General features: G+C 35.1%; 1 protein-coding gene and 1 long non-coding RNA gene across 22 annotated transcripts; one reads left to right on the top strand and one right to left on the bottom strand.

Moving 5' to 3' along the window:
- Positions 1 to 62: 62 nt before the first annotated feature.
- Positions 63 to 27,973, bottom strand: LOC114870925 (serine/threonine-protein kinase tousled-like 2). Of its 21 annotated transcripts, none has more exons than XM_046287369.1 (16): positions 26,728 to 27,972; positions 24,644 to 24,707; positions 19,973 to 20,058; positions 7,412 to 7,502; positions 7,092 to 7,354; positions 6,792 to 7,025; positions 6,012 to 6,104; positions 5,321 to 5,782; positions 4,278 to 4,481; positions 3,922 to 4,013; positions 3,540 to 3,687; positions 3,360 to 3,471; positions 3,106 to 3,244; positions 2,873 to 2,984; positions 2,040 to 2,147; positions 63 to 1,721 (listed from the first exon to the last, which is right to left on the bottom strand). In XM_046287369.1, the coding sequence occupies exons 2-16, from the start codon at positions 24,672 to 24,674 to the stop codon at positions 1,506 to 1,508; spliced, it is 2,391 nt and encodes a 796-aa protein (XP_046143325.1). In that variant the 5' UTR covers positions 24,675 to 24,707; positions 26,728 to 27,972; the 3' UTR covers positions 63 to 1,505. The 21 variants fall into 21 exon arrangements, with proteins under 21 accessions (XP_046143325.1, XP_029032003.1, XP_029032012.1 ...); XM_029176170.2 differs by lacking the exon at positions 24,644 to 24,707 and having other exon boundaries at positions 26,728 to 26,999; positions 27,093 to 27,972; XM_029176179.2 differs by lacking the exon at positions 19,973 to 20,058 and having other exon boundaries at positions 24,652 to 24,707; positions 26,728 to 26,772; positions 27,093 to 27,972.
- LOC114870928 lies at positions 11,419 to 14,402 on the top strand. Its single transcript, XR_003788447.2, has 2 exons — positions 11,419 to 11,507; positions 12,140 to 14,402. It is a non-coding gene; the product is annotated as an uncharacterized LOC114870928 (long non-coding RNA).
- Positions 27,974 to 27,978: the final 5 nt, after the last annotated feature.

Here is a 27,978-nt window from a genome sequence, read left to right as displayed (position 1 = left end):
CGCCAATGTAAACAGGGGAGGGGGAAGCAGGAACGGTTGGCTTTTAGAATAGAAGCGATGGATCTGATAGTAGACTCTGTTCAGACTTGTAATGTATTCTCCTCTGACCATACTTTTGCCAATCGTGTTTGGGTATTGAACGATCAATACCGTGCCCACATCATTGTACCAACAACTTACAACATTTTAACAACTCTCTTACTCCCAAAAGCTGCAGTTTTGTCGACAGACACGACTATAATACAAAGCAAGGGCACTTGATAAAATAACTTAATCTTCTATTTCATAATTATCTATATAACGTACATATATAAAACAAATTATGAATAAAGAAATAATAATCAGGTCAATAATATTGTATTATGATTCTTACCTTAAAAAATTTTTTTTTTTAAACACCTGATTATAATTGAAAAAGAAGTAAGATCATAATGCGCCGAAGTCCACTCTAGAGAGAAGAAAAAAAAATGTACATGTGCACGTGGTGGACTACGATTTTGATACATTTCATTTGGGAGCATTCTCAATTCATTGCATTCGAACCTTAGACCAATCCTGTGTGTTTAATATATTAAAGCCCACTCTCGTTTCAGAATAGGAACAACCAACCAAATTTCCTCATGTGTGTATGTTAATTGTTATTAGTCATGATATAAGTAATAATGTTAATATTTGAATAAAGTAACATGATATGCAGTCAAATATTCATGGAATACTTGACTGCACGGAGGTCATGCGAGGATCCACCACAGTTGTCTTTCCACTGTCAATGCTTGTCCTTGTTTCTTTACACCATATATATATATTATATCCGATTTATTAGTATATATATATATATAGTATAAATATATACACGCACGCTAGTTTTAACAATCTTTCGGTCACACTCATTCATGCATACGTTTAATCATCAGAAGAGAGGAACGTCTCCGCAGATAAGCAAAGTCCCTCGAGAGAAAAACTGCTCTGACATATTATTTTTTATCTTCACCGAGTAATTTCTTCGTTTTCACTTGCAATAATTTTTCTGTCGCCGTGCTTCACTTTTTCTTTTTTTTTTTTTAATTCACAATGACTTATCACATGTTTATCCGTTTTCTTTCACTATTTATCGAGTCAGCCCACTGTGTGTTTTGATACAAGGAACGATAATACAATTGAATATTTACGAACACAACATTATCATTATTATTATTTTTTTTTTTCGTTTTCTTTTGTCATGCTGAATAAACTTGTCTTCTAGAAAGACGCAAGGCTCCTGGACTTGCGGCGACCAGTCTCGCATCTCTCTTGCAAATGTCCTATGTAGTTGTCGGCCTGTAAGTGTAGTTGTAGAGGTGTGGTGGTGATAAGTGGAGGTGGTAGTGGTGATACTATTCCGGTTTCTTTTTTTTTTTATTTACAATTCGTTATAGCAATCGCTAAGATGAGATGGTGTGCAGTTCAGTGTTCAAGATTTGGCATGTATCAGCGTATCGAAGATTTCTCCCTTTAGTTCCTTTCCACTACGAACTGCTCGACGCGTTCATACCACTAAACATGCCAATGCTAAACGACGTTTGCTGCTGTTGCTGAATTTGTTGTTGCTGCTGCTGCTGCTGTTGATTATTCGCTTGCCGGCCATGCTTTGGCACTGGAGGTTGTAAATATTCGTGTCTAGCTAATGTCAATACATCTATGCGCTCTTCTTTCCTATATGCTAGGCAACTTCTTATGAAACTCTGAAAGAATAAACAAGAAAACAATAGAATTTCATTTCAACACATAAATAGTTTGTCTGACTGCTATAGACGTATATGGCGATTATCTTTTCAAATTTCTGACCTGGCTAGGTCTGCTCAAATAGATTTGAATTCTAGAATTCTAAGATTCCAAGATTCTAAAATCGTCTGATAAAATCTCGTGTTAATAGAAATAAGTATTTTGCCCGAAATGCAATATATAATGCAACTATAGTAGACGATAGTAACTTTCATTTTATAGACACGCAGAGTGTTTAAACTTGGAGCCAAAGGGTTAATAGTAAGATAAATATATACCTTTGCTTCGTTGCTAACTGTTGGTTTATTCGCGAACTGAACTTCAGTGGCTTTCAAAATTGTATTTTCTTCTAAAATGGTAGCCTGGGATTGATTATGTCCAAAAGGCTGAAAGCACATTTGTATACATGTTAGATTCCACCGAATTAACATTTAATTAGGTGTACAAATTAATTCAATGGCTTTTTATTTTTTTAATTCATAGATTTCTTGAAAGGTCATAGTAACTTTAATTATTCAAATAGTCAATAATTTGGTGCCATTTATTAGTAACGATTCAAACCAAGGCGGAAAACTTTAAAGTAGCAATTAAAAAGATGTAATGTTAAAAGCACCGAATTAACTTGTATACTTAATATAAAAAGCAAGGTAACTTTCGCACACCATGCCAAGCGTACACACGAAATTATGGAGCCTGGGTGCCTGCGGACTCGACTCGGGCTCGCATCTATTCTACTGCAGGTTTTATCACTCTTAAATTATTAGTTCGAATCTGTGCCCGTAGTCGTGTCTGCGGGCAGCCTCGGGCACCCGTGCCAGTTTCATAACTTGCTGTGCACTTCTGCAGTACATAATACGTACCGAGTCAAAATGACCCGACATTCGTAGCCCAAGGGTTAAAATTTCAAAATTTCAAAAATTCAAAATTAAAATTTTGCGGGATCACTTTAACCCGATACGAACTGCATGTTCCTACGTGGATTCCTTCCGATGTGTGTATATACTTTTTTGTAATTAAATATATCTGAAGTTTTATACACAATTTATAATGATATTGTTATAGGTCGAAGTAAACCTGTATCCGTTTTTCAAAGGATAATGATTAATCATACCTTTTTGCCGTAAAGACATTGATAAAATATAACGCCCACGCTCCATACATCAACTTTTGACGATATTTTAGGAGGATTTTTACCAATAACAAAACACTCTGGCGGTAGATACCTGAAAATTATAAATATACATTTTTTATATCAACGAATAAGAAACAGAAGTACTAGCTGGATTTATTAACCTCTGAAACCTAGTTACGCCACTGGATATTTGATAACTCCTAAGTACATACCAATAGGTACCAGCTCCTTGAGATGTTAAATCCATTCCATGGTCTGGATTGTAGTTTTCTTCGTCCATTACTTTGCTTAATCCGAAATCTGTAATTTTTATCTCTCCGCAAACATTACCTTCGGTTAATAATATATTACCTATGGAATAATCGGAAAGGAGTTAAAAAAATAAATGATTAGTTTATTATACAGAGTTATGTTGAAAATCACATAAACATTTTCCTATAAATATTACAATTTAAGAAGAATTTACCTGGTTTTAAATCATAATGTATGACTGGGGGTTTTATTTCATTGAGGTACTTTAATGCAGATACAACTTGCATAACAATAGATCTTGCTTCTCTTTCTGGTATAGTCTTATGCTAAAATGAAATGAATATTTTATAAAATCTGGAATGTATGAAAAAATGTTAAAGGTTCATTAATATACCTGCTTGAGGTAAAAATCTAAATCATGGCCATCACAATATTCCAAGACAGTACAAAAAGAGTTGGCGTCAATTTCAAACACATCATACAATTTCACAACGCGAGGATGATCAAGAGCCTTATGTATATTGTACTCTCGTAACGCATGCCTGTAGAAAAAAATATCAAATCATAGAAAAATTCTGAAAGAACAACGCTTTTAAATAATTCTTTCAATATAAAATACATAATTGTCAATAAATGATATTTATTAATTGACGTAAAAATATTCCACGTTGGTCTGTTTTCGTCTTAAATATAGTATTATTTTGCATATAAATAATCGATATTGGTAACTAATATCAAATAATTTATCCACAAAAATATCATCTAAAAATACTCACTTAATATAATTAGCTTTCTTATCCTCTTTCCAGTCTTTATTTAGTTGATGCACTTTACAAGCGACGTATCGTTGCTCCTTTAAGTCAAATGCCTAATATAATAATAAAAAGAATTAAAATACTTAAAATAACAACTCAAAAATTGTTTACTATTTTACAGTGGCGACTCGTCCACTAAGACTGTAGTGCATCCAATATAAAATGGAAGTTTATATAAAAATTTCAAACATAATTTTAGAATTGGAATTTTATTATTAAAATTTTGAATTTTAGTTTTATCCATATTTTACTATTTCAGCCCCACCATTACAAATTCTTACGACCCACCACTGGTGTTAACAATTTTTTTCATTTACCTTATGCACCTCACTGAAACCACCTTTTCCTAACAACATTAGTAGAAGGTAACGTTCGTTCAATACAGGATGAGAATTAAATCTCGATTGGTCCTCGTTGTGAATACGTTTCAGCTCTCTGATGTGTAAGTTCCTTTCTCTTTCGAGTTTTTCCATTTCCAGTTGTAAATCTGCATCCTCCTTTTTCAACGCGCTTTGTCTCAACTATGAAATCAAACAAAAAGATTATAACAATGGGCAGTCAAACTACGTCCTTACTGGAGCAACAACGAGCAACTTTTTGTCGCTCCTTGTTGCTATATGTTTCAAGACACTTCCAACAAGCATCTACTTACAGAAACATTTTGTCCACATTGAAGCAACATAATCTAAGGAACATTTGGATTTTGTTTGGGTTTCAAAACAAGATTTATTGCTAGCAACAAGTTTCAAGCATATTAACCCTCGAACAGCAGACCATAGAAAGAGCCACAATTTTAATTAATTAATAATATTTCATATTATTTTAATTTTCTAAATTTTACACTTTTCCTTTAAAAATTACACATTTAATTTTAATAGGGTTAATATCCTTGTACATGGTTTGTAAGTTTGGGTAATGACACAGACTGCACTGTAGAAGGGTTAATACGTTGTGCATCGGGGGATAAAGCGTCCGCAGTGGAGAAGCATTTGCTGCTGTTGTCACGTGTTTCCGCGTATTAACTATTTCTCTTTGATTTTTGGAATGAAACTTTTAAAATAAAAATAAAAATTTTTAGAATTGATTGTCCGAATGGAAACGGACAACAAGCAGCAACATTTATCAATGGTAACAGAAACGCAAAGAAATGTATAGAAACATTCAGTAACAAGCAGAGATTTTGTCAAGATACATCAACATTAACAAAAAGTTACTCGTTGTTGCTTCAGTGAGGACGCAGCTTCAACACGTCGGATGTGGGATTAACCGAGAACAATAAATAAAAAGAATCTCGCGAACTTTATCTGACAGCTAATAGTTTTTGCTGAGAAGTTATGTTAATAGATTTGAAAAATAATACCTTGAGTATTTCATCAGCTTCGTAATACTCTTGCCACGTATAAGATCCAGGTACTGCATCTGGCTTTAAGAATGTAGCTTCCGTGCCATTATGCAACGAAGGTTGAGGCTGACTACGTTTTCTACCAGTTTCACTGTTCGACGGCCTCTTTTTGAGTAGAAGCTTTTTTTGTTTATCAATTTCTTCACGTTCAGTCGCTATCTCCTCTTGCCGTCTTGCTAATTCTTGAAACGCATAACCGTCCGTCCAATTCTCTTGAAACGTCGCGCCCACCCTTTGCGTTACAAATTGACCCAACCTTAGTCTATTTTGCATACATTTTTGTCTAGCCTCTTTTTTTTCTATGTTTGATTTTTCTTTCAGTAATTTCTTTACAACATCTATACACTTATTTATATGGGATTTGTGCTGCTCGATTACTTTTTGCTGGTTAGCCATTTGATGCCTAAGTTCGTCTGTTGTCTGAAAACAAAAAAAAAATATGTATAGATAAATTTACTTATAATTATAAACAATACTATGAATTTCAATCATTGGCGTAACTAGATAGGAGCCAGGATGAAAATACGGGGATTAGGACCTGATCGTTCTAAAATTCTGAGATTCGAATATTATCTCTGGAAGCCCATAGAAAATACAAAAATCCTAGTTACATCAATAATTCTAATTGACCTCGAATTCAATTACTTACTCTATTTAATTCATCAATTTTATTATTTCGTAATTCTAAATCCGACGAGGCTTGGGTTTCGAATTCCTGTATCCTCTGGCAAGTAAGTTCTGTCTGAAATACAATTACCATATTTATGATAAATCAAAGACAAGTTACTGTAACACATCTGAATGCATTTGTCAGCATAGTTGAGAAAATACTAGATACCTTGCTGCGCCCGAACAGAGAAGTAACATGCAGATGAAGATGTGTTTAGTGCAACACTTTCACAATTTCATATAGAATTTTAATCCGTAAGTATTTGTGTAATATACTGATCATATATTTCTACATATTATGCCATTGGAAAAAAAGAAGCTGATTCATTGAATGACAAAACTACTAAGAAAAAACCCAAACATATAGATAATAATACAGGCAGCAAGGAAAACACCAAAAATGTACGCATTTAAATTTATATTCTCCATCAAAATAATTATAAATTCAACTTCATTAAATGTAAGCATATTTAGAACGAAACATGCACACCTATATTAATTGAAAAGCGAAAGAAAAATTTTCTTCGCCGACAAGGTAGCCTGCCTCCTATGATAACAAATGGATACAGTGCTACAGTTTAGCCAGAAGTTTACTGCAAACATCTGACAAGAAGTACCCATTTGACAATGAATTTTTATAAATTAAAATAACCCCTTTATAACAGAAATAAAACAAAGAAATAAAGTAGATTTATTGGACATTTTGAATTATGGGTCATTTCTTATAAAATGCTTGCAAAAATTATCGAATGTTGCTTACATTTGGGGTGTTAGTCTTCGCTTGCCTGACCTGGCTTGTCCTACTGAGGTTGGTAGGCCTTACCTGCACCTGCTTGCTGACCATTGAGCCTGCAGGTTGTGTAGAGGCTGGTGGAGGAGGAGGTGGAGGTTGAGGATGAGGTCTTGGTGGCTGCATCAGTGAAGAAAATTCGGCCACCGAAGAATTGGGTGTTGTTACTTGCGGTGAAAGGAGTTGTTGAGGTGATGGTGGATACTGTTGAACAAAAAATATATATCAGAAAGGAGTCTTAGGAAGAAAGTTAATTAATAATATATTTACCATAGGATACCCCTGTTGAGGGGAGGGACTCTTAGCGCCCCCATGCCTAATGGGACTATTGCCTAAGTGGTGCTTTGGAAAATAATCATTGATCTTTTTATTCTCAAGAGCAATCACCGATCTGGACCCTTTGCTTCCTATAGGTCCTCCAGTTACTCCACCACCTCCATCATCTGCTTTACGTTTTCTTTTCCTTTCTGAAGGAGTTCTTGGTACTTTCTCAGGAGTATTTGGATCTACCTCCTTATCACTATGCGATGAGCCTACAACCGCATTAAAGTTAATCCTTCTATAAATTATTAATAACAAAATGAACTTACCGGTGCTCATGTTCGAGTCTTGACTATGAACCGACTGACCAGAGTTTACGGTTGATTGAGGTGCCATCTGAATTTGTGACCCAGCAGACATCTGAAAAAAAAATATGCCTATGTCAGAATGGTACTTTCACAGAGAGGTTAAAATTATGAAAAATTATTGAAATCTGAAAAGTGGTCTTTGAAATGAGAGTGGAAAAAAGACAGTACAAGAGAGTAAGAAAGATAGGTGACACCTTCCAGGAGAGCCTATGGTGGAGCCCCATAGTCGTATTTGCTGTTTGAGCTAATAAACAGTATGTCAACCATAGGCACGGTTACGCGCACAATTTCTCCGTAAATGTCAATATCAGCGAATGAATAAAATCTCCGATATATGTTTAGAGGTAAAGGAATCACGACAAAATGGAGGACCCTAACGGAGGGGAACGACGTAAGGGCAGGGAGTTGCGGGGCAAGTGGGAAGAGCGGGAAACGGAGAGGGGGTGGAAGTAGCGAAACAGAGAATGAGAATAGAGCCAGAGGGGTAGAGGAGGTGTAAGGAACTTCTCGATGGCAGAGGAGTGGTTGGATTCGGAACCACGGACGCGCTCCGCGAGGGGGCAGTTTTACTCACTGTTTCGCGTCTGAACTCTTTGGTCAGGCCGGCTAGTTAACTGATTTATTCCTATCGTATACGATACAAACTGAAACTCGCTTCGACGATTACTAACAACAACAAACGACGACATACTACGTCAGACGGCTTTGTGACGTCGATTCAACCGATAAATTACGCACTCTTATTATTATCATTGGCGGCGTGTCAGCCACGTTTACTCCGCGCGCGGTTAAGAACCCGGATTAATGGTTAGTCCTCATGGACGCGGTCACGCGTTTGCGCCGTTTCATTGCCGGAACGTACACGTTCGAATTCCACGCTCTGTCACTGGTGCTTATCCATTCAAAGCATCGCGAATACTAAATTTTGCAAATTTTTTAAAATTCGCAAAATTTTTTTTCGACAATTTCTAATAAATAGGGATAAATAAATATATATTTCCATGTATCTATTTGTATTATTTATATCTACATTTATTTATTTGCAATAAATATAAATAAATTTATAAAAATTTCTTCGTTTCCTATACATTAATCTTTAATACCGCAACAGAAATTCGAATATTTATTTAAATTTATGCTTGTTCTGGATAATGTAGCAAAGTGACATTTAATTTCTACTTACAGGATAATTAATTATTGATATATTCAATTTGTATAATTACCTGAAACTGATTATATTAAAAATAATGTATCAAAGTACACGTGTATATTACGTATATACACTATCCCTATCTACTATTTAAAAATGGCGGTCTGTTTAGAAAGTAAAGCATATATTTTGTCACATCAGCAAATTATTTTAAAAATCATCTTTGTACAATTAAATATTCTAATTACATACACAAGGGAATGATCATTTTTAGATTATACAAGGATATGTATAGCTATTTGAATGGAAAACACTTATATATCGGGTAATCATTAATTAAAGAAATAATGAATTTTCAGGTTAGTTGTTATAAATAATTTGTATTGTATTTTCTGGTATTTTCATGAGAATGCTAGAGAACTTCTTTATCGATGGATCAATGTCTATGCCCGGAACTGGGCTAGAGGGCCGAAGAATCGTATCTTCGTCGGCGATTTGCCTTTAAGACAGCTTCGTGGGTGCCTGGTGTGCGCTTGCGTGAGTGTGCGTAAGATTACATAGGAAGTAGTAATATGTACGAACCTAGTGAATCGGGACATGCGGATATTACAATGGACTCCTTTATTCCTGACGATCGGACCCTTTTACGATCATAATCATAGAGTATGTAACGAATGATATAAACACGTCGTACATATATAACACACTCATAGAAGGTTGGGGGTTCACTTGGTATCTTCGTCAACAGTGAGGTTCCACTCATAAAAGTGGCGTGCAGTTAGCATGCCGGGTAAGCAGCAACAGCACTCACAGCAGCACCGAGTGCCGTCAATGGCCACGATAAACGGCATTACGCGTACGTATTCACGGGGCCAAACTCGGAAGCGAAAAATCCGGCGTAGTCTCGCCTAATCGAAACGGAACTGAAACTGTCTGACCACCGTACCGTTCGCATACTACTACTCTAGCGGGAGGGTTTCCTCTCTTTCTTCGTTCTACACTCTCTCCTCTATCTCTTTCCTTGTCTCGCTTCTCCTCTCCTCTATGTACGGCAAATGAGCAACGCGCGAGATTCCGAGATGCGGCAAAAGGTGCAACTTCCATCTCCCCGCGGCGCCGCTACCGCCCCACGATCACAACAGACAGGGAAGGAGAGAAAGAGAGAGGAGGGGGAGGGGGCAAGCCAGAGGTTGGTGAGCTTGGGCGGAGAGGGATGGGATAGAGAGTTGAAAAGAGAGGTAGGCTGAGTGACGGAGAGCTTTTGCAGGGGTAGGGCCAGGAGAGGAAAAGGGAGTCAGAGAGAGGCGTATGAGACATTCCTTCAGTGAACGGGTCGACCGAGTGTGAGTGCAACCGAGCCGGTAAAATCGATGTGGCGAAGTGTGGCTGTGCCACTACGGCGTGCAAAGGGTGTGCTGTACCCTGTACGTGATCGGTAATCTGCCTTCTGCCGTTCTTATACACTCCAACAAATTCTACTATTAACTATTAACCCTTCATCCCATGATTTTCTTTTTTGACCTTTAGTACAGAATTTCAGGACATATACACAAGCCCCAAAAGGGGTTCCGTCCCAGTCTTCTAAAGATTAATTTTAAAAAGAAAAATGTAAAATATTGAAATTTAGGTATCATGTAAAAGAGATGTTTAAAAAGTACCGAACAGTTCACAGGACGTTATTTTATACAATGGCGACATAGGGGAAGATCACAATTCTATGTGATCATAGAATAAAATAATTTTTAATGATTGAGTATATAACATTCAATATTTATCATATATTATCATTTCATTTCCAGGTTTCAAAATTTAAGTTTAAAATTCCGAAGTTTAAATTTAAAAATTTCAAAATCCAAAATTCTAAGTTTAGATCGCAAAATTTCAAAATTAAAAAATTTTCCCGAGTAAACATTCACAGGTGGACAGTGGGTCTTTTTCCCCCTATATCGCCATTTTCCCTAGAAAAATCTACTGTCCTCAATATAATACAGCAGTACTTGAATTCAATGTTTAGAATTGATCCAATAATAATAAACTGAACTTATCAACAAAATTAAAAATCCAGAATTATTTACATTCTTGTATCAATTTCTATAATTTAACCATTCAGTGGCGCAACCATAACTATTCAATAGAGGGAATAAAAAATATTTTCTTTCATTCTTTATGATGTTAAATCTAATTTTTATTTTTGTTTATTTTAAAAAGTTTTTTAATTTCTTTATGATCGAAAAGGTCAGCTGACCCCCCTCCCTCTAGTTGCGCTACTGTAACCATCATCTATAGAGAGTGGCACCTGACAGAAAATTGAAAAACGTAAGTACCCTTACAGTGGCGCCACTGCTTACGCTCCTGCCAAGGCGATGTGTGTTTCAGCCAGTGTGAGGGCGTATTAGCGAGACGTGGTCTCGGTGGAGGGGATGGAGGAGTTGAGCGTACGTACGAGATGACGACCGACGAACATAACTGCTCAGGCAGGCGAGCAGGTGGGAGTGTATGTCAGATTTTAGATGCAACGACGCAATGTTTGTCGGTAGTCGCGCATTTACACTCTAATGGTGTCGTTACAGTGTTTTTTCACCTCTGTGTTTTATTAAATTTTCATAATTTTCAATTATTCGTGACGTGTGATCAGCCACGATACTTTGCTTCGTTCACTATTAATTCTTATTCCACGCACAGTGTGTTTTAAATAATCACTTCATTCACAATTTTCTAAGTTACGATAAAGTGGAGAAATAATAATTACCTAATAGTGTTACATACTTCGCGTGCCTTTCGTTTTGACCACGTACGAAGGAATAGAAGTGCCTATCGATGCGACATTCAGACAAGGAGCAACGTTGCAATATTTCGGATGCTGTGACAACGTCGCACCCACCATAATGTGTTTTCAGTTTTTTCAATGTACGTACTAGTTTAGTACAGTCGCCGCTGGGTATAGCCAAGACATCTTTTATTATATTCCTTATAATGCCTAATACGAAATTTAGTTATAATTAAAATATTTACATGCCAAAGTGCACGTAAAGTGAAATATGTAATTTTATTTAAAAAAAAAAAAAAAGACCGTCCAATGGCATTTGATGGTGCAAAACAACCATGGGTATTTGATGCGACGGCAACGCAGCAACGACTATCCCCTCTTCTTTATAGAACGAGCCACTGTTTCCCCTCCATACGTTGGGTTAGCCCCCTCCAATGACCTCCCAATAGGTCGCACACTCATTAGCCCAGTCGCGCGCGATTCTCCCCTTCTACTCGGCGCTGCCGCATGTCTCTGGCCGATCAGCTGGTCGGCCACGCGACGTTGCCTCGCTGCTTCGGCTTGCGCTCTGCTCACCGTTCAGCCACGCGGTTTTCCGTGCACACCGCTTCGGGTAAGGTTAGGTATGTTTCTCCGATGCCGTGTAAACGGTGTGTGCGCATTGTACGTTGCAAGGACGACTTCTTGCGATTTCATTCGGGATAAAATCTTCTTCGTAATTCGATGCAATTATCAATCAATTATTTTTTATTTTTTGTTTATTTGTTTTTAGATGTGGCTATATATACTAAATGAAGAAGATGCAATGCGTATTTTTTTTTATATTATTACATCCGGACTTTTTTTAAACTGATGTATAGGGTTACCTTGAAATATGAATTTTGAAATTTTACTTCGATATTTGAATTTTGCATTTGAAAACTTAAAAATGCAAATGTACACAAAGTAAACTCTATAAGCTGCTTTAACATTTTTTATAATTCTACTCCATGTTTGCAACTAGTAAATTTTCCTCACTTTTGTTTTATCAGACTAACACAGGGTTGAATACATTGCTATTATATGTTTTATTACTTCTATAAGAAACTTCTCCAAGGTACTCTACTTTGATATGTTTCTTCCCGAACAAATCGTAAACTAACTAGGTAAATAACGTGGCAGGTGGAACTTTGTTAGCTTAGAAATCAGAGCGTCGGCGGCGCCACTTTAGATTTTCTCCATCAGATCTTAGCGATTACATTGATTATTGCTGTCACATAAAACTATTTAAAATATTCAAGAATAAAATCCGTATACATCGTGCATCGAGATACATGCGTCATAATTATACCCGAGAAATCATGAAAATATTTTGTTCAATTCATTTCAACATACATTTCGTCGAGATAGCTGACAAATTTAAGTATTTTTCCTTTCCGCGCGCATGCGCAAATTGCGTAATCTATTCACCAGTCGCATCATTGAGTTGACAAAATACATACACTATGCAGAGCGGAAAGAATGCGGCTTTGATTGGTCATAGTAGACCCACCTTTTTTGGATATATGTATTTCTGTACCGTATGGCAAAAAAAGAGATCTCGAATATAGTTACTGCCGCTTGAAAATCACGATGGACGTGCCGTGTGTCACTGATTCGGACTTTCAGCCACGCGCGCACATAAGCCGTCTAAGGATTTGTCGATCAGAAAAGGACGCCATCGACCTTTCAGTCGCGACGGCAGTGACGATCGGCACGCCATTGAATAGCGTTGACGCCTAGCATCGTGTATTGACAATGGCAGCAATAGCGTAATCTTAGAATGTTGATCATTAATGTTTAAAACGTGTCACGGTTGGATACGGGAATCCTACTACTATATCAACGTCTACCATTTCAAAAGCTTCAAAGGTCATTGACGTTGAGATTTTTGGAGCGGGACAGAGATCTTTGAAATTTTGAAACTTTGAAACAACTACTGCCTTTTATATAATGTAATATGTATAAAAATACTGTAGTAATTGTTTAAATATGATTGTACGTGATATTAAGACAAAATATATCTTGTACATAATCGTTAAAATATTCAATTGTATAATACAATGAAATATAAAGTTAGGGTGGGGCTCAGGCATATGAACCTTAACCAAACACTTAACGTAGGTAGATCAGTAACGATCGAATCCCCTAGTTCCTGTATGTGGCACTAGATGGTCGCTGGAAGCAACCCTTCTGTTATAGAAAAAAGTGTCACTCTTGAAACATTTTCTTGCTACTTAAACATTTACATCTTGCTAACTATGTTAATCAAATATTCGTATATGATACAGTCATGAAGGTACATACGTATCATAGATATTCAAACGATACAAATCACTTCTAAGATTTTGAGTGACGTGAATTTTTCTATGATTCTGTAAGTTCCTATTTCGATAAGAACATCTAGTTACATATAATTTTATTAAATATTTGAAAGTCTATCTAATAGGTATTATAAAAGTAATATAAAATAAATATGAAATCAAATTTTCCCACTTAAACGTTTACACGCAACTAGGGCACGCGATATGACAACGTACTTCTATATATTTGGGGTTCCCTCCCCTGCATCGCCATTTTCCCTCGGGAGCCCATCGTACTCGGTACTGTACTTAAGTAAAAACAAAATCAGGTGAACGATTGCAGGTATGATTGAATGATATGCATAAGATAAGCAGATATATGGATAAAGTAAAGAATTGATGAGTGGAAAGAAGACAGGGACACGCTTTCTTTGCCGGGGCGTCGACATATCAGCAGTCGGCGAAAGAAGTTCAATGTGGCGGTAAAGGCAGACGGTAATGCAGATTGCGAATTGGACTTTAGGTGTCTCCTGCTACCGCGTTACACTGTACGTGCACTTCGAACTTCCAGCGTTCGCGACCTTAAGCATTTGTGCGCTATCCTTTCAACCATTTTCTTTTCTTTCCCCATTCATGATTTATAAATACTATATTTCAAAAATTGTATCTCTTTGCCGTTTCGATAACTAATAAATGAATCTTGTAAATTTGTAATTCTTAAGTTGCTTACAAGTTAAATAGAAGAATATGTTACAATACCAGCTTCCAGCGTAGAAGAGAGACTGATGTAGCCACAATGGGCAATGAAAAAAACTGGCGAACACACAACTGGTGATACACAATGAAAAAAGCTTTCGAAACTCGAAAGGATCCAAGAACGTCAAACGCGAGTCTGGCTTGTACGTATTCAGTTCCCAAGGTTGGTAGGTATGTATAAACTTTCCATGCAATGTGCGTAGTACCCACTTACTATCGAAAGGATCAATACGGGGAACATGCACTAACAGCTTGCTTGCTTTTATGAATTTCCCTCGCCTAAGACTGTAGGTCACGCAGCAATACGGTTTTATCTTTTCTAAGAAAAAAAAAAATTTTTTTCTTTTTGGAATAATCGGAAATATTTCATTCGATCCGCTTAGTGATCGATGCATATTTTTTATAAAGTTGGTATGTGTGTATTCCAATGTAAGAAACTTTATGAACTTGTATTTTCAGAATGAAAATGATCTATTATTACGCAGAGTAGTTAATTAGTCATTCGAATGAATACGTTAGATTACGCAACGATATGTGTTATGAGACTAGTAAGAAACTGTGTGTACAGTTTTCTGAAAAATTAATAATTTTTAAAAGTTAACTTGAATTCTAAAGTTTTTAAGTTTAGCCGATTAATAAGACTAAAAAATATACGGTAAGAAATTATACATAAAAATTTGGGCATTTAAGTTTTTCAACAAGATGCAACGTATTGAATTTCTTTTAAGACAGGGAATAAACGGAGGTTACCCCGGGGGTGTAGCCCGAATGTCCTTCACCTTCCCTGACTCACGGCATTTTGTAATCGGATCAACTCGGCGTAACTCGTGTATATTCGCAGGTTCCGGATGTTCATAAAAATACCTTCTATATTTAAAGAATAATTACCATAGAAAACATTAGAAATCACTGAACTAATTATTACCAACAGTTTTTTTTTAATTCGTTCGATAATTAAGAAGATAAAAAGAATTAAAGTAAGCTTTGTATTTTCTGTTGCTTCTTGATCAATCTTCCTTTTGACTAGAGTTTGTGGTATCGCGTGTCATTCGTGCGTTTTCGTTCGGGAGACGGAACGTCCCGACTGGATGTCGAATTTGCACGAGTTCGAAGCCGAGTGGCTAAGAGGTGGAGAAAGAATGAAGCGTACAAAGATAAAGAAAAGAAACTATTCAGAAGCTCTACAACTCGATTTAACCACGATCAAATACACAAGTCAAACATAATTATAAAAGATACAATATATTTTCAATTCTGAAGTTTTTACTACTACACTAGTTGTGACGTTGAGAGTTTCTCTAATATGCACCTTAAAAGATAACCCTTCGTACATGCATTTCATTTTTTTTTGCACTTAATATTCGCGAAAAAAAATCTGAAAAAATTCACAACTACCCTCCCAGTTAATGCGGAGGGTTAAAAATTCGTATACTACGGTTTCTTTTGACAAGCTATGGAAAGGTGCATTGCCAAGTAAAATCGGTTCAAGGCTACTTTTGACCATTCCGTCCTGCTATATTACTCTACCCCTTAGTTTATGAACGTCATGATGTAACATAGGTCAACAAGTAAAACATCAATCTCTATGGAACATTGATGAATACACCGAGGAAGGCTCGAAGCCCTCGGAAGCTGCGTTTCAAGTGGCATCCGCCGGAGGCAAGTAGTGTCACCAAAGGTAGGGGAACTGCAACTGCAGCGGAAGGAAAGAGGGGGCGTGCACATTCGACTTCTCCCGAAGCGAAACGACGCGACACGATCGGCCGCTGCTCTACTGAACGGCGTCGAGTGTTGTATATGTCACAGTAAAAGCGTTCAACTCAATAAATGTGTACATTTACTAGTCAATCTATGAATTTACTAATAATTAACAGAATAGCAATATAATTTTATTTAATTATTCCTTTATATATTTTGAAACTTAAAAATTTGAATTTTGAAATTCTGGAATACTGAAATTTTGAAATTCAGTTAATGTTATACTGTCAGTATAATATTAAAGGAATGCTATTCAAAATACTTTTCTTTCTTCTTTTACTAATTATTACATTCGATGACCACCACAGTATCGAATGTGTTAATATTTAGTTGATATTTTCGTCAAAAAGTGTGCTCGTAAAATTTTGCACTTTTACTGTAACATTTCTAAAATGACGGCACGTCGACTGGCTGTCTACTCTGACCGGTGTTACGCTATTGCATGTACGCAACTTGTATGCTTACGCGATAGAGGGTGGTTTTCGTATTGATTCGTACAATGCTTCTCTGTATTACCGACTCCTCGTAAACTTTCTTCAGACAAGATCGATAATGCTAAAAATAGTTAACATCACCGAAAACTATTTCTAAAAGAGTAACATTCCTTAGCAAGTTGATAACCAACGATTCACGTATATTATGTACTGAATTCAATGATGCGTATAACGAATATGTTTGAACAATAATTTATCAGTTATTTGCATGAATATTGGTGTGAAATATTGAATTAACAATATTGACAACAATTGAATTGAGCCAACCCAATATACAATTATAGATCTGTTTACAATCCACATCTCAGAATCGTGTAAATATAGCCACTGATGTATGTATAGAATAAAATAAATCTCGAAACTTTTCATGTTATTTATGAACAAACAGATTCTCTACGAAATTTGTTTTGATGATTATATTTGACGTGATTAATTAAGAATGTGCTCGTGCATTCGCAGTTTCCAATTTACGGTATGTTTAAGTAAACTTACCATTTGATGAGTCTAACTATCCAAATGGCTCAAATAGCAAATCTATAAGAAAATTAATATATGAAGATCTCCAAACATAAAAATAGATACACATTAAATAATAACACTAAAAATGATAAAATACGACGGAAACTGACGAACCACTATAGCAGCAATATTGCTCAAAATAAGAAAAAGTATAATTACCCTGCCTGCTAGTTTATTCATAAAAAAGCATGCACAACAAGTAAACTAATGTTTCGCACTTTTAACGAGTTTTCTTTTCATGAGGAATCGAAACAATGGGCGAGAAATGGAATTATTGCAGTAATTCTAAGTGCAAGAAGTGGTACTTTGTTATAAGTGGGATTTCCTAGGAAAAATGGCGATCTAGGAGAAGAAAGCGCTACCGCTCGTGTGTAAATGTTCACTAGATATTTAATTTACTATTTATTTTACTGTTAATATTTTTTGAAACTTTAAGAATCTTTAGGAATTCTAGAATTTTGCGATCTTGAAATTTGAATTTTGAAATTTTAAAATCTAAAAATTTCGATTCAGAATTATACCTAATACCTGATAAAAAAAGTTCAATTAGCATATAACACCAAACAGGTGTTTTTTGTTTTCAATTCAAAACCAACAAAAGATAAATAAAGCTACTTATATTCTAACATTTCAACGAACGTTGAACGTGTTATCACGTTGTATTCTTTTCGATCAACTAAGCCGAGCACACCTACAAACTTTCACTCGGAATTAAAGGAAGAACGGTACCGCTCGTGTGTTACGAAGTCTAACGATTGCATCCGAAAATTGGCGAACGACAGGTGCGTTATTTCCTTGTCACGTCGAAAACTGTATCCGCTAACATGACTCGAATACGACGTTCTTAACATCTGTATGTCAATAGTATATTCAATTTCATCGACAACGTTCTAAAACGAGCGGATTAAAAAATAAAAACAATATGGAAGAAAGTAAGCGGGCAAGATAAAAATTGAGTATCGGAGATTGTTGCTTACGTAATAGCCTTCGGACATTCTTAAAGCGTACACACAAGCCACGCCACGCCACAGTGTGATTAATCAGAGCACGGAGACACGTGATGCAAAAAATCTGGCAACAGCGTATATAATGGTGTATTACTATTCGTAACCACCGCGCCGAGTTCGGCAGACCAATGTTACGCACGCTAATTGGCCTCTGTACATTATCCGTGCGCCAATCAGCCGCGGCGACTCTCTCGCGCTCTCCACTTCCGATTTCTATTGCCTTCAGGGACGTGCCTATTAGATCGCTACGCACCTTCTATTCGCCGATACAAACACTACACAACAGTGACATTTTTTTTTTAAATTATTCTAAATATACCTCGAATTATTTTTCCCCCCTTATATTATTTTTCTAGTTAAATGAGCGTGTTAATAACTTTTGAAATTTTACGAAGAAAGTTACTTCATTTACATATCTAAAAATTATTCCTATTCGTTTCTTAATCATTAACACACCAAATTACTTAGTTTTACCAATTCATCCGCATGAATATTATCACTGTATAAATAATTCAAGATTAGCAGTTCAATTTCCGGGCGCGCGTTATTTGAATTTCAAACGCGGCCGCTCGTTTTATATAATTGGAGAAAAGAAGTTACGAATTGCGTGAATTTAATTAATAAATTTTCATAGACAACCGAAAATGAATCGAAACCACGATCGTATTTGAATTTTCTGCCCTCCGTTCGTTCTGACAACGTAAACGGGTTAAGTGATAAAAAGAGCACGACAATTGCACCGCGATGCTCTGTTAGACGCGGATATAATAATAAACGAGAACGTCACTAGCTGCATCCGTTGTTCATATATCGGGACATCGAGATGCACAATCGCTGTTATAACTTTGCATAATCGCTATTGAAAGTTTCTTCTTTTTTATTAATCTATTATTCCAAATTTTATGTACCGATCACCCAGTGCCGGATGAGGGCGGGTACACACAAGTGATAGGGGCCCCTTTCGCTACATTGTCATTTTGGAGAAGGACGTAAATCTGGGACCATCGCCACTTTTCTTTGGGACGCCTAACGTGGTCACAAGTGTACCATTATTAGAAATTTATTTTTAAAATTTGCAATGTTTTCACTGAAGTTCAAATACTGCACAACGTATTAAAAGAAGCAATTTCCTGTTTCACTGAGACGATGACGCACACGCGGATAAGAAACGATAACGTTATATCCGTATCGAGCAAATTTCATAATGAAAAACAGAAAATTATAAAGTGTATAAATGATCGAAGATACACTGTTTCTTATTTTTACCTAACCTTGACCATTATATCCCTGTCCTTCGCTCTTATTGTTTTTCAGAAAACGGTCGCACCTATCTACTGATTCGATCTTATGCTTTTAATATTTTGCATCATTCGATGGTTTAAAAAAGATTCGATAGAAATATTTAATAGGCGATACAGTAGACTCTCGTTATATTACCAGGAGAACGATTTGATTTCAAAACAGATTTTCAAACATAATAGTGCTGCTTTTCCAGTATCATAATTTACAAAGTTGATATACTTCTACCCTCTTTTTTCCCCTCCAAGAAGGTTGAAAAATCTACGCCCCTACAGCCTCGTCAGCAATATAACGAGAGTCCACTGTACGTGTAACGTAGCAAAAGCTACATCTTTCAAACCAATTAATTAAGGACCCTATCGTAAGTGAATAGCGTAGAAATAAGGTAACATTTAGAAGAAAATAAGAAGAAAGAAAGATAAACTACACATAGAAGATGTGCTAAGCTCACCCTTGCTCCGAGAAAGCGAGCCTCCAATAACTCCTGCTTCCTTGGGTCCAGGGCGGCCTGAAAGTGCTCCATCTTGACGCCAGCGCCTGGAACAGCACGGCATGACGAGTTAATTTAACGAAAGGAGCTTTTCAAATTATCAAATATATTTATGACAGTATTAAAATATCTCTCAAAGCGTAGGTGTCTACCTGAGAGTGAAACTCACACAAGATACTATCGATAGTCATACGTAATATGATACATGCTAAGAACAATTATTATATTAGCAAAGAAATCATTATTGAATTTTTTCAATGCAAACGTTCAATTTGGTACGCCACATTATTAATGAAATTCAAAGTTTTCTTTCTTTCTTCTTTTTTTTAGCATTAAGGGTTGAATATAATAACAATTATTCGAATTAAAAAATGTGTATATGCTAAATCCCTCCCCTCTTTGAAATTCAATCGCGGACCCTCAGGAATAATAACCGGGGCACGCTATCCGCTACATCGATTCTTTATTCTAGAGATTTGTTTCTCGTTCGTGATTCTACATAGTTTTCCTATGTTTAATAGAACTAAATTGATATTATAAATACGGTAGCAGTAGAGAGACCCGTTAGATGTGGTTGCGGTGGTGGTAGAGGCGATCGCAACGATCGAGGGAGTGGCCAATAGTTGCGGCCGGTAGCTGCGACTACGTCAAATTTCTACGTCCTCTGACTACATTAAAGTAATTTTCGAATACCACATTGACGAACTAACTTTGTACGCTTTGATAGACTAAATAATGTGGGATACTGCTGCAAAATTACTAATCATCAGAGAATTTCGATAAATTTGGGAGAGCTTTATAGAACAAATTCTTGAATTAATTTATGTTTTTAATTTGTATATATTACTGTTTTCGATAAGAATTTTTATTTACTGATAAAAGTCTTTTGAAATACAACTGTTGATGTTATGATTTTGTAAGAAAAACACGAAAACATCAATACCACCCCCGCTAGGATTCGAACCCGAGTTCTCAAACAAAGGGTTAGACGGCAACTTTACCCGCTTCGCTAAACCGTCAACCCTTTATTATACACAGAGTGAAATTTGTACATATTGTTACTTTACGTATTTCAACGAGGACATTCTCTAGCGAAAGCTACTGGTAATATAATACAATATTTAGAGAAAGTACAGCTAATGTACAGCATATTATAATATAGCGTTAGTTTGATAAATTTCAATCAGAAGACAAATATTCAGATATGATTAAAATCTACACTAACCTATACATACATAGTAAAAAATGATATCATCTTACTTTCTTAGAAAAGTACCTGAGCAAATATGTGAGTCACTGTATATCATTATTTTGGATATTTTTAATGCGGTGGGCTAATTTTCTTGGTATTCTGAAATTCATAACCGACACAAGATATCACAGAAACATCATATCTCTGTATAGAACAGTGCCGCTATCATTTCGCGATAATGTTACGGGTTGAATGCTTCATTGTTGCAATTTGCTACAAATACCTATGAATATTGTGTCGAAGTAAAGATAATTTTCACCTGTCTGCTAGCTATTCTGATTTTAGAGCTAAAAATTTAATCTTTACAAAAAACTCTTTTTCTTTTTTGATTTTCGATAATCCATCTCCGAAGAAGAGTGGTTACCGCAAAACACGTTTTAAAAATATGCTTTCAGTACATTCACCGTATCTCCTATACTTTCCAATATTTTTCCGTGCAAAAATTACTAGAAGTGTGTGAAAGTATACTCTTTAAAGTGTAAAAACATTGATCTAAAGAAAGTCACGAGTTTTCCTTAAATAAAATCCCAAAGACGCGTCTTGTTTTGACCGCTGGTGCTAATCACACCATCTTAAATACCAAGCTAAAAATAGTCACAAAGCATAATAGTATTCTTAATTAATTAATAATAATCGATTAGAAATTTCATTAGAATTGAAATGACAATAGCAATGATTAATTTATTTAATTGTCAATCAGAGAATTTGATAAGGGTTTAATGATTTTAATACTTGTAAAACAACCAATAAAATATATTCAAAGAATAAAGGAAACTTTTTAGAGAATCAAAATAAATGGTTGAAACGTTGCGAAAACATGAATAAGTGAATGTTATTCTTTCCAAAATTCAGAATAAATTTACTATTCACTGGATAAGAATGCAATGTGATTCTAAGTAATTCCATAGAATCAAGGAAATCCGTGCAGTTGGGATAATAAAAAAGTCTGAAGTTTCTTCATGGATCTAAAAATAATTAGCAAGGCAGTACTAGCAGGATACGTTTGACTCATTCCAATCTATTTAAACACTACACTCTGTAGAACATTGACTCACAATCAGAAAAATGTAGTCAATTATACGTGAATTTTCAGATAGATTTTCCTCATTGTCTTAGCTTGGTACATTATAAACAGAAGATACAAAAAATAATATTTGGAATACTTTTATTTAAATAAGATAGTATTTAAAGATTTATTTTACTCGACTTATAAAATCGAATAAATATATCTCTGCAGCTACTTTTATATCTTATTTCTAACACTGATCTTGAACATATAAATGAAAATACTGGTATTCTTAGAAATTCATGCGAAGGTCAAATTGCTCAGGTGGTAATATAACGAGAATCTACTGTAGTGTACTCGATAAGCCCCATCAAGTGTTTCTAAGCTTAAGATATGTACGTATTATATACATTGAAAATTATAGCCTTCTGTAATTGATCACGATACGATAGTTTCTAGATACTGGATTGATATTGGAATTAAGTGATTATGCAACCAGACGAGACGTTAACCTAATTATCTCCTTTTTCGGGTCAAACCACCGAAGGAGTTCACCTGACAAACAAAGCTTACGACCTGCACTGTTTTTACATCTACACTATTTTTATGAAACTGTTTCATTAATAATAAATAAAAAAAATTATATTTCAAATTGTCATGAAATCATTAAATAAATGTGACTACAAATCAATCTTTAATACTGCCATTAAATAAAATTTCTAATGCGTTATTAATAATTACCCAAGGTTTTTCATTAATGTTTCCATTGCCTAGTCTATTATTCATTGTTCGCTATCATGTTTCCTATCGTGAATGGAACACACTGTTGCAGAGTATACGACGATAAATTTATCGAGGGTTGAATAGTAAGAAAAAATTAATTTTATATAGAATTTGCATAAATAAAATAAGTATAATATATGATGTTCAGATACCAAAAAATTCTAATTAATATTGGCGGAAATAATTTAGATTTTCGATTTAACACTAGATTGCTATAATATGGATTTTTGGAACTAAGGAGTGGGGAGGGGAAGGAATTAGTATTTTTATACATTTCATAATTCTATTAAAAACCAACATATGTTTTACAAAAAATTATTTAAGTTTTTCTTATATAGTAATAAAATCGTAAATTGACTCGCTCCGGCAATCTAGTGTTAAAATGAACATCGCGTATACATACTAGGTGAACAGTGGGATCTCTTTCCCCTACATTGCTTTTTTCCCTAGGGAAGTCTACTATGCCCGATACTGTACGATACAGTATGAACTGGTTTCCCAGTACGGATCATTTCATATCCTAATACATTTTTCTGTTCATCAAAAATAATATTTTTCGAATGTAAATTTTTCTAGCCTAGGTGTTTCATTCAACTGGGAAGAGCTGTCTTTGACCATATAGACCTTTGTGTCTTCGTTAACGACAGATAATATATAATAACGAGAGATAAGTTACCGCGTTATCTTCCACTCGTGTTTACTAAACGCTTCCTTTTTAAAACTGTGTTGTATACTATGATGGTTAAATTCTGGTGATAGAAGCAAATCTTACTAATACATAAAAATATTGAAAAAAAAATTTCTTAAATCAGAAACCAATTATTAAAACAAGGCTATTAGCTATCCCTTAATTTACTTTTAAGTTAAAAAGAATGAAATATTATTAAATATTTGATATTGTTAGTAAAGCTAAGGGATCTAGACCACCCCCGAAAAAAAATCTTAGTTACGCCAATGCTTAAAAATTATTCTTGCACGGTTAGGCTGATATTGCACCGAGTGCCTCATACGTATTTCAACCGGTTTACAGAAGTCTAATAGCGATGTTTCTTAATGAATTTCAAGCGTAATTCTCTGTTGTATTACGCGACTCATCATGCATGGCATACATGTTATTGTAGTTATTATGCATTGGAACTGTTGATTTTTATGATCCACCGTTATAAAATTCGTACTTTGAACAGCAAATAAGTTTACTTAGGAAATTTCTGACTACTACATAAAAATGAAACGTATGTTTGTTCCCTAATCACTAAGCACATAATTCACTTGAAAACTGGTACATTAACTACGATATGTATCTTTATGTGTAGGAAGTTATTCATTAATAATCATCGCCATTTTCTCTAAAAGAGCCTACTATGCTCAGAACTATACACATACATTAAGTATAAGAATTAATTTAGTGCCTTTCGTTAATTATGACTCTAGATTTAAATACTTTCCCGAGCAATAAATAAAACAAGACTGTCAATAACAATGACGTTTAATAATTAATTTTACTATCATTTTTCAGAAATAAATATTTAGTTTATTTTTTTTCTAAGGCATCAAATTAACTTATACACTTAATACATACACACATACGTACATACATACTTTTCTACACCGGATTTCATCATATTCGGACTCGGGCAACTTCAAAACGTAAAGATCTGCAAAAAAAAACCGAATAATCAAATTTTCACTGATTTGTATATTATATTTTTTATATAATAATCAGACATTGGCATAACTAGATATGTTGAAATTCTAGAATACTAAACATTTGGAAACCTAATATTTTGAAAGCTTAGAATTTTGGAGTTCGGAAAATTTAAAATTTCTTGTAATATAAAGATTCATAGAATTGTTATGTTAGGTTAGGTTAAATCTTTAATTGTATCATCTTAGTTTTCACTGGTATGATAATTACGTTATCTTAGAGGAAAAAAGATGAATCTTAGAAAGTATTGAAAAACCGTTATACTCGATTCTTGTACGCTTACGTTCTCGACAAGATAAACCACCGTTCACAGCAAGCCAATAATACAAAACAAATCGAACAATTGTTTTTGCAATGGACATTTATGCACGCTACGGCTCACTGTGTACAGTATCGAGCAAAGTAGGCTTCCATAGGGAAAATGGTACTCTAGGGGAAACAGAAATTTTCATAACCATAATTTGAAAGATACGTTTTAATATTAAGAGTATTTTAAAAAATAATAATATAATTTTTCACTATGAAATATTACAAAATAACTAAGAAATATGAATAATAAAATAAATATCAAGTCAAATTTTCTCATGTAAACATCTAGATGCAAGTGACAGAACTACGGACTTCCGTGTATTTAAAACCGTATCTCCTACCATCGCCATTTTCCCTGGGGAAGCCTATCGTGCACGCTACTGTATAATAATGTAATGAGGAAAAAACATTTCTCAAGAATGATCAAGAATTCAGCAATAAAGAAAGTAATATGTACATGTACAACTATTAACTGATTTCTATTGTAGTAATTACTTTAATTATAAAAACTGTAAATTAACTCCATTTCTCTTGTGTATCTTCGCAACGTAAAATCACGGCAACGTAGAAAATGGAAACTTATTCCACAACCGCCATATTTAAATTTGTATAAAAATTTTTCTCACTAATCCAATATAAATTGTACGTTTTCCCTAAAATGCTATATTTTTACCAGTTCTTTGTCAGTATTGTATTTCACACGTGGACGCGGTTTAAGGTTATTCCCTATTCCGCCATTAACCCTCGAAAGACGGATGCTCTACACCGCGGTTGTTTCATACAGGGTCACCTTAACGCATAAGAATGCTATTATAATTCAAAATTGAAAATGTATTTTACATCAAAGTACATATGTACACTAAAAGAAGTACAGATAGGAATATGCAATTCATAGTGGATCAAAATGACTCTGCATTCGGTGTGCAAAGATTAGAATTAGATTTCAACTCTCGATCATACGTTAGACCAATAAAGGTTAATTAATCTAGAAACTTAAAAATTTGGATTTTGAGGTGATGAACATTAAACTTAAGAATTTTTAATTTCGAAATATTCAAATTTCAAAACTTTAACCCTTACACGTCGAATACCGCGTTATACTAATCGATTATGTATTATATACCGGGTCAAAATAACCCCGTATTCGCTATTAAAATTGTGTCTTTTAAAAATCATAAATCTTGCTTATCCAAACATTAGAATTTTTAGAAAACACTAAAAATCAGTTTCTACAATGATTGAATTATAGTTCTTTTTCAATATTTATTTCTCCAACAATTTCATTAATACAATGCTCTAAGATTGAAAGCAAACTTTACTGAGACCTTTAACATTATATCTCAGTTAATAGTTGAACAAATAAAGCAAACATTTCTTATAAAACAATCTTTTTCATGCTAGAAGGGTCAACAAAAAAATAACTGCTAATGAATGATTAAGGATAATGTATTTATGTTTATAAATTGATATAGGTTCCTCAATTAGCAACTTACTATGTTATATTATATTAAAATTGATAAAATTTTTAATTCTATTTGCTCCAATGTATAATGTTGCAAAGACAATATTATTTTCTTGTAATTACAAAGAAAATCTTGCCGTCTCTCAGCAGTGATATTGTCACATGAGCCTATGGTTAAAACATTAAAAGTGAAACTTACCACCACCAGAATTCCAGCAATTATCAGTCATCCCTGTTTATCCATCTGTAAAGTTGCCGCTACATTATTACACTGATATCCAACTTGTTCTGTTACATCACATCACTAAAGTCTTCACCAAAATAATCACTCTGAACGCACAAGTAAACTTAGATCTGATCAATGGTAATACACCAATAGAATCATCTTATTCCCACAACACTATTTTACCACATAATCATTTATAATGATAGAATGAGATATTCTAATTAACCCCACAAATAAGAACACATCTAGAAACAGTGGCAATTGGTTAGTCAACAAATAGAATGGTGAGGTTATGTTAGCCCCGTGAATGAAAAGGAGCCATATGATAAATCGTGTACCTGTTGTGCGGTGAAAATACTTAAAGCCGTTTTCTCATCGCGCGATTCGCTTCAGGTTACCGAGACGAAAATGAATTTCTACTTGTAAACTAGGCCTGACATCATGAAGTCACAGGAACGCTCGTAATACGTGATTACGAACAGACGAACACACGGCAATGGGGGGTCTCTGTATTGTTCACCCCCCCTCCCCCACTCAGACTTGATCGCATACACGCATACACGCAAACGAGCGTTCTTCTTTGCTACTTCCCTAGATAATTCTTTCTTATATGCTCCAACGAATATTTTCAACGTACCTCGCAACACATAATAAAAGCACCGGTTTTCTTCTTTGCGATTTCTTTCTCTTTCACGACATAGCGCACTTTGCTTATCGAAAGAAAGGGGAAAACTCATCTGGAAAATGGCTGCCACAGGCCACTTACTGATTTATCGCTTTTTCGCATGGCTACTTTTTGCCCACGGGAACAATAACACGAATAGTATAACCGACGCGATAAATAGTCACCGATTACGCGAGAACGTGAACGTAGATCCTAGACGCCGGCACACACGTAATACATCGCACTACTTGCTACTCCGACCGAGTATACGTACTAGTTTTTTCTCTTTTCTTCCGGAAATCTTATACACAGACGCGTGCGAAGAACACAGCACTTTGACAGAGGGCTTTTTTGCGAATAAAGATGGTTTAAGGGACGAGATACGTGAGCGTCTTGAAATCACCCCGATTTTCTTTTGCACGTATTCGACGACAGTGACGTCGCTTCACTATAGCGCACTCATACGGTTCCTCTGTCTCACTCGCATCAATAGTCGCGTTCGCCACCTTACGACTTCGGCTATTATCGGTGAACTACGATGTTTATTCGGCGCATCGGCT

The sequence above is a fragment of the Osmia bicornis genome, chromosome 1 (assembly GCF_907164935.1).
Source record: "Osmia bicornis bicornis chromosome 1, iOsmBic2.1, whole genome shotgun sequence".
Lineage (NCBI taxonomy): Eukaryota > Metazoa > Arthropoda > Insecta > Hymenoptera > Megachilidae > Osmia > Osmia bicornis.
This window is presented reverse-complemented; position numbering and strand designations above follow the sequence as displayed.